This window comes from Triticum aestivum, chromosome 4D (genome assembly GCF_018294505.1).
Source record: "Triticum aestivum cultivar Chinese Spring chromosome 4D, IWGSC CS RefSeq v2.1, whole genome shotgun sequence".
Lineage (NCBI taxonomy): Eukaryota > Viridiplantae > Streptophyta > Magnoliopsida > Poales > Poaceae > Triticum > Triticum aestivum.
The window spans coordinates 451,496,932-451,506,309 of NC_057805.1; the positions used below are offsets into that span (position 1 = coordinate 451,496,932).

At 45.8% G+C, this 9,378-nt stretch overlaps 1 protein-coding gene across 1 annotated transcript; it reads right to left on the reverse strand.

Annotated features, from left to right (window-relative positions):
- Nucleotides 1–2,765: 2,765 nt before the first annotated feature.
- LOC123098541 (translation initiation factor IF-2) lies at nucleotides 2,766–6,526 on the reverse strand. Its single transcript, XM_044520571.1, has 8 exons — nucleotides 6,281–6,526; nucleotides 4,911–4,991; nucleotides 4,747–4,835; nucleotides 4,587–4,661; nucleotides 4,378–4,478; nucleotides 4,017–4,307; nucleotides 3,734–3,811; nucleotides 2,766–3,114 (listed from the first exon to the last, which is right to left on the reverse strand). The coding sequence occupies exons 1-8, from the start codon at nucleotides 6,404–6,406 to the stop codon at nucleotides 3,002–3,004; spliced, it is 954 nt and encodes a 317-aa protein (XP_044376506.1). The 5' UTR covers nucleotides 6,407–6,526; the 3' UTR covers nucleotides 2,766–3,001.
- Between the last annotated feature and the right edge of the window lie 2,852 nt (nucleotides 6,527–9,378).

Here is a 9,378-nt window from a genome sequence, read left to right on the forward strand (position 1 = left end):
CTTGGCGAAAGAGATAGGAGACACATCAGATTTTAAACTCATTCGCTGTGATACAAAACCCGACGAACATTATCCCATTCAAAACAATACCGCCCACCGCATTGGCTAGTGTCATGAGACCTGGGCTCGAATCGTGGTCCCTCCTTGTTGTTCTCCTTTTGTTGGTAGATGACAAAATTTGTTTGTTTGTTTTTTTGCTTAGGTATAAGAAAATGCATGGCAACTTTTATAATTTTTTGAACTTTCTCACATGGCAAATTTAAACTTTTTTTTCTAATATTCACAAGTCAAGTTTGTTTTTGTACATGATAGTTTAATTATTAATAACATGTCATTTTTATTATTAAGATGATGACATTTGTATTATTAAGAGCATGGCAAACTTTTAGATTTTTTAACTGTGACATGGCATTTTTATTGGTCCATGGCAAAAACAAAGAATAAATATTCTCACAAACATGGCATTTTTCTGCAGTGACATGGCACGAAACATCTCATGAACAAAATTCATTTAAAAAAAAGTAATCAAATGTGTCACTCGCAATTTTTTGAAAACTTTTTGTAGAGTAAAATTTTGTTTTTTGGGGATGGCAATTATCTAGAGGAATAGTCATTTTAGCTGCTGTTTTTATAATGGCAAAAAGTTGGATTTTTTTTGCAAAATAGTGATCAGGCTGGGAGGTGTACTATACTAGGCCCAGTTATTGCCACCTCCCTGAGAAAAGGCCGAAATAGTGCCTCCTCCCTGAGAAACGGCTGCCAGTTATTGCGGTGGAAAAGTTTATGTAAAGCACTAGTGCAAATTTCCACATCTTACTAATATATATATATATATATATATATATATATATATATATATATTTATATTTACTAATAAATAATAATAATAATAATAAATACTATTAAAGCGAGGTGATATTTTTGGTTTCGTCCCGCTTCGTTTGGTCCCGATTCAATTAATTTTATCGTATGCTATTTGGTGTCGTTACTTACCCCATGTTTGGCCCAACGGAGGAAGCCCGCCTCACGGTCACACTGTGGCCCAGGCCCGGACAGCTGGCTAATTATTATTATTTTTGCCGATTCGAGGGTTTGATCGCATTACCTGCTTGGTCCCGCTCAATTAATTTTACCTATACTATTTGGTTTCGTTACTTGCCACCCGTTTTAGCCTAACTCTGGGCAGCTTTATTCAACATCAAAGACCCCGGCAGTATCTGCCATGAGGCTAGTTACAAGAAAACGAGGGGTGATATCAAGCCAACAGTCTGTAACCTCCAAAGTGCTAGCTTGCCTTGGACAATGATGGGCAGGAAAGTTTGCTGACCTATGAACATGTTGAACTAAAAACGAAGAGAAACTAGAAGCGTGCTCCCCAATTTCGGTCAAGATAGGCACCACCACAGCTCGATGAACATGCGCGAGTTCCAGGGATCAACGATCTCCATACAATCTGTCTCCATGACAACTCTATCATAGCCTCGAAGCTTTGCAAAAATGACTCCGTTTGATCCCATTACCTGCTTGGTCCCATTTTAATTAATTTCACTTTTACTATTTGATTTCATTATTACTTGCCACCTGTTTTGGCCCAACGGAGGAAGCCCACCTGACGGCGCACTGTGGCCCAGGCCTAGAGAGCTAGAAAAAAATAAAATTGCCGATGGGAGGGGTTTGATTCCATTATCTACTTGGTCCCGCTTTAATTAATTTCATGTATGCTATTTGGTTTCGTTACTTGCCATCCGTTTTAGCCCAACGGAGGAAGTCCACCTGACAGCGCACTGTGGCCAAGGCCCGGAGAGCTGGCAAAAAAAGTGAAATTGCCGATGGGAGGGTGTGATCCCATTACCTGCAAACCGGTCACGCGCAGTCTGTCGAATTGACCCAGCGCACGCATGTGATAGGAAGAGAGGATTCATTAAATATTAAATAAAAATCATGTGTTAAAAAATTTAAGTTCAGAAAAATGTTCCAACTTAATAAAAAGTTCAATTTTTTAAAAATGTCATTTTTTAAAAGTAGAGAATATTCATGTTTTCCGAAAGCAAAAAATAAATCGATCGTTAGTGGGAATTCGTTTCTCCTGCTGCAATGCACGAACATATTTGCTAGATAAACGTGTCACCTGATGCTGGAATTGCTAAATGGCAAGATATTGTTTTCTACTCTCTCATTGCAATGACCGGGCATGTTTGGTATATTACAAAAACATGCTCACAAAATCAAGGGTTTCGAATAATTTTTATTTAAGCCTTTTCATGAATTATTCAATAATAAGTCATTGTCTTAAAAGTAAGTTACAGAGCTGATATGAGAGGGTTGTTTTTTCTCTCTCTCTCTTTTTGCTAGTCTTATAGGAGTATAAAATTGAAGTGTACAAATTTATTCTACAAAACTGGTGAGCTCACATAGAAAAATTATTGTGAATTGGAATCCTACAAAAACTATCAAATTTCAATCCAAACAGACCCGACAAGCTAGATTCAGGAATCAATATGTCCGGTGGCCTTTGGAAGCGGTCAGGGTCTATCGTAGAGCGTCAAACTAGATTTCCAGCTGATTTTGCTAATTTGAGCAACCTGGATTGGGTCTATAGTTTTTACAGCACAGAAGCTTCAGTTTCTCTTCACCCAGGTCAGTAGGCTACAAATCCTTTCCCAGGCCAAACATCAATTTTATAGCATAGATTTATTTTTTTGCGGGTATATAGCATAGATAGATGGGAAGGAGATAGGAAGGGGGAAGCTGGGAAACAGATTAACTACTATTCAAAACTGCACTCTTAGATACAGTAAAGGTGTCCCAGGAACAACATAACATGCTTGTCAAAATCCCACAGAATGGAAGCAATGGTACAGATACCATTGGCGATTATAGCTAAAAACTGGGAAGCCTAGTCGATGGTTCACAATGAAACAGCACAAGGTTCGGTTCCGATTCACAGAACGCGTACCTTTTTCTCTCTTTTTTTTTTTGCAACAATACAGCACTATGTGACCTAATAGTTCTGGTTGCCCCGCCCGCGGCCAGGACCCATCCGACCACGGCCCCGCACGTAGCCCCTGCCGCCTGGGCCACCTGCACCTCGTCCACCGCGCTCGTATCCTGGACCTGTGATGGACAGATTCCACGATTGATTGTTTACAGACTTGTTATGCAAGAACAAGACAACCGAACCTGATACATGGTGCTGTATTGTTTAAAGACTTATTAAATCTACAAGCAAGCTCCAAACCTTTTGAATTAATGCCCAGGACAGCGATCATTTAAACTTGCATCCTTTCTCTAAAGCATATACAGTTATCGTTTCAATCATTGTTTCAAATACAAGTCCAGGCTTGGAAAATGATTACAGTACACATGTACATGGTCTAAATATATAACTTGAGATAAAGCAATAAGTAATGTGTGAAGAAATTATTCTTTGTTCACCAATATGTATAACTCATTTCCCAAATGTGTTTATCCCACAATGCTCATGTGACTGAGCAAGAAAAGAAAAAGGGAAATCAGATTAGCACTGAAATCTTATTATTGGTGATTAAAACCCTGTTGTATCGTCACCAATACTATTCACTGAAGTTCTGCCATAATGGAGGCATCAGTCAGCAGCAGAAATTATTGTTACTTAGATTTGTAACGAGATGGAGTAAATGCACAAGATAGGTGGTACCAACAGAAAGTTCAATTCATGCCTAAATAGACTGTATGTTGCTGCGATTGTACATACCACTGTATCCCCAGTTGCCTCTTCCTCGCCCACCGCCACCACGGCCTCTGTTCTGGTTGTAATTCCAGCCACCATTATCTGACGAGATAAAATGGTGAGAACACAGTTGTGTATGTATAATGTATACGAGATCTTCGGGGAAGACCCAAAAAAGCATCCAAAAACTAATCAACTGAAACAGTCGACACTATACTCCACTTCTGTAAGGATTAGATTATCATAAATACTTGTGATGGGCAAGCTTGAATAACAGTAAACAAAAAAAATCTATGATAGAACTTACCATATCCCCCATATCCACCTTGGTCATAACCATAACCCCCTCCATAGCCACCTTGGTTTTGGCTGTACCCTCCCTGGTTGCCATAACCTCCCTGGTTGCCATACCCACCTTGGTTGTGGCCGTATCCTCCATGATTGCCATACCCACCTTGGTTGTGGCCGTATCCTCCCTGGTTGCTATATCCACCATAACCTCCTTGGTTATTATCATACCCACCATAACCTCCACCATACCCTCCCCTACCACCCAAGCCCCTTCCTCTCCCTCTGCCTCTTCCACGTACATATGAATCTTCAATGCATATGGAACAAGTTAGTAATCAGTAACATAGACAAACTACATCTAGTGATTGTATGTTCACCTGTTTGAACTTGATTTTGTCTTGGCTGGTGCTGTTGTTGATATCGCTGAACTTGCTGGTACCTAGGTTTAAGTGGCTCTGCATGCAATGGAGCTTGATATCTACAAGATCACATAAAACTGTATATTATAATACACATGAAATCAAGGTAGAGCATCCTAGATGCTTCAAAATAAATCATGGGAAGGAAAACATGTCAAACATAATACCCGGGTGAATTTGTGTCAAGCTCCTTAGGCGACAAGGAGATCGAGATCATTGAAACATGACGAGTCATCTCCAATCTGCAACAAGATGACATATATAAAAACACTAACAAAGAGAGTGATCCAAGGAATCAGCAAGCAATATAGTTTTGCAATACTTAACGGTACAAGGCCTTCCTCAATGGGTTCCCATACATCAGTAATACTGACTGAACTGATTGTTGTATCTTGATGCAACCCAGGGATCCTTTTCTGTGATTAGATGGAGCTAGTCAATTTTAAGAAGTCTAAACGATGGTATCAAAAGAGAGCTAATAACAGACCAACCTTTATGATCTCAGTAATAGCCACTGTCTTGCTGATAGCTTGTCCCATGGCCTTCAACACAATTTCTTTCACCCGTTTTTCCTGATTTGAACAACTTATAAGATCCATATGCATACAAGCACATGTGATACGGGTGAGCTGTAATAGTTAGCTAAGTACAGATGGCACCACATATCACACAGTAATAAACTATACCCCCAGCAGAAGTGGCGTAGCAGGTCATGGTTGTAGAAGAACAGTGGAATTACCACATTGTTACATGATGCATCCTCCTTGATAGAAAGAAGGAATACATGGATGTGTGGCCCTTCTATGGATCAACGTTGAGAACTTTAGACTGAGTGGCACCCCCCAACTTTGAGACAATTGTTACAAAATAAACAGACTCCAGGAAGTGGTGCGATATCGCACCTACAACAAAAGAGGGCTATAACTTGCTGAAATGGCGATGACTAATAGCAAGTAGCAACCATGAAAATGCAAAACAGCAAAGCCTGCTGGCAGCATTACAGAAACAATATCAGCTAGGTGCATGCAAGGACCAGCAGGGAAACCAGTTTGACAAAACAAACGATAGACAGGGCATGAAAATCATTCATGTTTTGGCTTCAATCTCATTTCCTTTTAATGGCAATTGGCTCCACGATGAAGGGCTCACACCAAGAGAATAATACAAGCCTTTGCCAACATGATTGAAACTGTTATATATTCAGACTGATGACCCATGTACCAACCAACCAAATTCGAGAAGCTCAAGATTTCAGTGCATTCAGAGTAAACAACAACAAATGCCCATTCGCACTCGATAAAGGAACGCTTGAATTTATTGTATTTCAGATAACAAGAGTATATCGTAAAGCCTGTAACATCAAAGAGCCCACGGAAGGCCCTTAAATCTTCAGATTAGCTAGAGCTTTGATGTGGCCCTGCCCAATTAGCATACCAAAACTACCACCTGCCATCGAAGATAAGCAAAAAAACTAGCTCCCTGATCACTCAACCCAGTAGGATAACATAATGCTATGTCCTCATTCCGTTGATCCATTACTCGCTAACTTAGATATTGCACAATATCCTTAACCAGATGGCATTCCTTTTTAAGATGGCATGGAAAATCATATCACACTGCAGCACCAAATCTCACAGAAAAAAATGCAAGCAAAACAAGATATCATTGCCGTATATATCAGTGGCAGGCCGATAATCAACGGACACGTTCGATGCTGTATGGGGTCAGGAAGTATATTCCGCCCAAATTTGCCATTTTAAGACGTGCCGCCACGAGATCTAACCGAGGATACGGCGCCTATTCAAGGCTGGCCCCTTGGGGCGCGATCCGCTGGCTACGGGGGTGGCGGCTGGTGCGGTACCTGGAGGAGGGAGGTGGCGTAGGTGACGTAGTTGCGGATGAGGCCCTGTGTGGTGATACGGATCTCGTTCTCGCTGATGGCGGCGGCCTCGGGCCGCGGCTTCTCGACCCGCTGGTACCGATCCATGGCTGGTTTCTCCGGCGGTGCTCCCGGTGGGCTGGCGGCGCGGCGGCGGCGTTGGTGTGTTGCGCTGCTGAAGGGGGGTGGGGAGGGGTAGTGGCGTGCTGGCAGTGAGAAAAACCCTAGAAATAGGGGAGATGGGAGTTAGGGTTTAACGGCATCCGTGGGTGGCGGCCGCACGGATGGATGGGCGATCTCGTGCCCGCAGGTACCTCTAGATTCGCACTTTTTGTTCTTTTTTTCTGACTTCCAAATATTGCTAAGATACTGTACGATCCGTATGGGCGAAATATCAAGGGCATCTCCGGATACTCAAACCTCCCGCAATTGTACAGACCGCGAAAACCATTCCTTCGTGACCTTCCACTACTTCATCTATCAAAATGATTAGGCAGATCTCGTTTTTTCTAGCATTAAACCTGCTCATGATCCTTTAACACAGAACTGTATCGGTCCACGGGACGGTCCGGACGTGTTTCTCCCGCAAATTGGAGACAAAAGTGGAGCGGGAGGGGGTTGCAGGAGTCCAGACCGATCCCAAACCCGTTTCTGACTGCCCTGGCCTACCAAAAACTCCCCCTCCAGTGCAAACTTTTCGTCCGGCGTCAGCTGCCCGCATTCATGCCACTGTAGAGCGCGCCGCTCCGCATTGAAGGCGGCTCAGGGCGGACGCGACCTCTCATTGCCTCCGCCATAGAAACGGCGCGCCGGCCGAGGGGCGTCGCCCGCTGCATGCCTGGCTGAACACGCCTCCTCGCCGCATTCATACGCCTCCATTAAACCCGTGTGGAAGCTAAGAACCCTATTTCGTCCACACGTCTGTTCATGAGCGGGCCGACATTAAACACAACGCCGGGCAAGCTCCTCCTGTCCGCGCTCTATTTAAACGAGGCCAGACGCCGGGCAAGAATCGCACCCCTCCGCCGCTCTCCCATCTCCTCCTTCACCATTTTCTCACTCTTCCGATGGCTTCCGAAGAGCAGTTCTCCGGCATACAAGTCGGCTGGGTGGCCCGCCGAGCCCGCCGGATACTAACGAGCCAGCTCGCTGCTCCACCTCCCTCTCCTAGCCCGACGGAGCCAGTTGCCGCCCCAAGCCGGCGCGTGGTTTAGCAACTCACCGCTCCAGACCAACTCGATGAGGAGTGGCAAGTTGCTCCACGCCGGCACGGTGGCACGGGTGTTGTCGCTGTCGTCGACGTCGTACCGCGTCTCCCATGTCTGCGACCGCGCCTCCCGTGTTTGTGACTGTGCCTGTGACTGCGCCTCCCGTGCCTGCGGCCGCGCCATGTAGGCAGAGACAGAAGTCGGGTGCGCGGAGAGCGATGAGTCGGTGGCTAGCGCCTCCGCGTCCGCCACCATCATCGACGAGAAGTAGAACACGGGAGGCCGCCGCCACTTGGGTCCCATGAAGGCCACCGCCGAGGCGACGCCGATGTACACAGCCGGTGTCTTGTCTGGTTCTTCTCTTGCGAGGACCTTCGTCGATCCCGCATGGGCTCCACGGAAGCGAAGGTGCCGCCTTCCCCTCCCGCTGAAGCATCAGCCGGGGGTTCCACTCCAGTGAGCGGTGGGGAAGCGAGTCGTCCTTTGCGCTGAAGCATATACCTTCGGGGCTCCCGGCAGTCCGATGATTGGGCTCCCGGACATGAGGAAGACAAAGGGATCCGCGGGCAACCATTTAGATTAGGTATTATTATACCTCCAGAGCCGGAGTAGCACCACTTAGTTGATATAAATGTAATGAAATTCGTCATGTTTATATGAAAATCCGGCATTTTTATATGAAATCTGTCATGTTTATATGAAACCCGGCCGTGTTTGCACGAATTTCGTCTGGTTGGTTTGAGTTGTTGTGAAAATGTATGCGGCTACGGTTGGATGGCGTCCTTCTGCATTCGTGTCCAGAGGGCGTGTTGTGAAAATGTATGTGGACAGCTGCGAGGGGAAATTTGCAGGTTGCCGTTGGAGATGCCCTAAGGGCGTGTTTGGTTGCTCGCATTAGACCCAGCCAGAAAATGGGTTGTTTGGTTGTCTGGCACGCATCAGAATCTTGGCTCACACGAACCTTAAAGAACTCTTGAGTGAGGCCCACTAGGAACACCCGAATCGGCAATTTCCAACAAGTCAGGCTCGAGAGACGCAGGGGAAGGGAGCACGGCGCTGACCTTCTGCGCCTACAGAGATGGCGGGAGCTCGCGCACGTCTCCGAAAAAGCGACGGGACGAATTCGCGTCACCGCTCGCTGATTCGGTCGCCCTATATAGCCAGGGTGGTCGCAGCGGCAAAACTCCCCCGCCACCCCCCCATCGAGCTTTCCCTCCGACGCGGATCCACAGGGGCGACGAGGTAAGAGGCGCAACTTCTCCAGCCACCGTTGATGACGGCGGTGAATTGACGACTCCTCTTCTCCGACGTGTTCAACGCCTCCTCCGCGGCTGCTCCGATGGCGTATGTGAGTTCAGTCACCTTCTGTGACGCCCTGGTAATTAAGCTATAGTGAACCTCTACTAATGATGTCATGTCACCTCCGTTACTGTTGCTAATCTTGCGTTAGTTCAAAACTGATTCAAAAATCAAATTCAAAATATGACAAACATCAAAAAATTTCAAACATCAAAATTAAAATGTTCGGACTGTGCCAATTAATGCCTAGGTATTTTTGGTGAAGAAACCACGTTTTTACAGAGTGCCTAAATATTTTAAAATGAGAGAAAACAAAAAAAACTAAGAAAATAAAAAGAAAAGCAACCCCCCCTCACTGGGCTCCGGCCTAGCAGGCCACCACCCCACCCCCACTCACCTTATCCCCCCCACCTACGGAAACCCTAACCGACACCCCCACTCGCCCCCCACGATCCCCTTCTCCTCCCCCACCGATCTGGATCAGGATCGGCCCTGATCCCGTCGCCCCCGACGCCCTGCGGCCGCCCGTCGCCGTCCACCGTCGCCTGAGGTCTTCGCCGGTGTCGCCTCCTC

Excerpts from the sequence above, each read along its gene's own strand:
- LOC123098541 (XM_044520571.1), bottom strand. The coding sequence starts at position 6,406 with ATGGATCGGTACCAGCGGGTCGAGAAGCCGCGGCCCGAGGCCGCCGCC. Across the intron at positions 4,992-6,280 it reads ACGCCACCTCCCTCCTCCAG|GAAAAACGGGTGAAAGAAAT; the intron begins GTACCGCACCAG and ends TGTTCAAATCAG. Across the intron at positions 4,836-4,910 it reads CTATTACTGAGATCATAAAG|AAAAGGATCCCTGGGTTGCA; the intron begins GTTGGTCTGTTA and ends ATCTAATCACAG.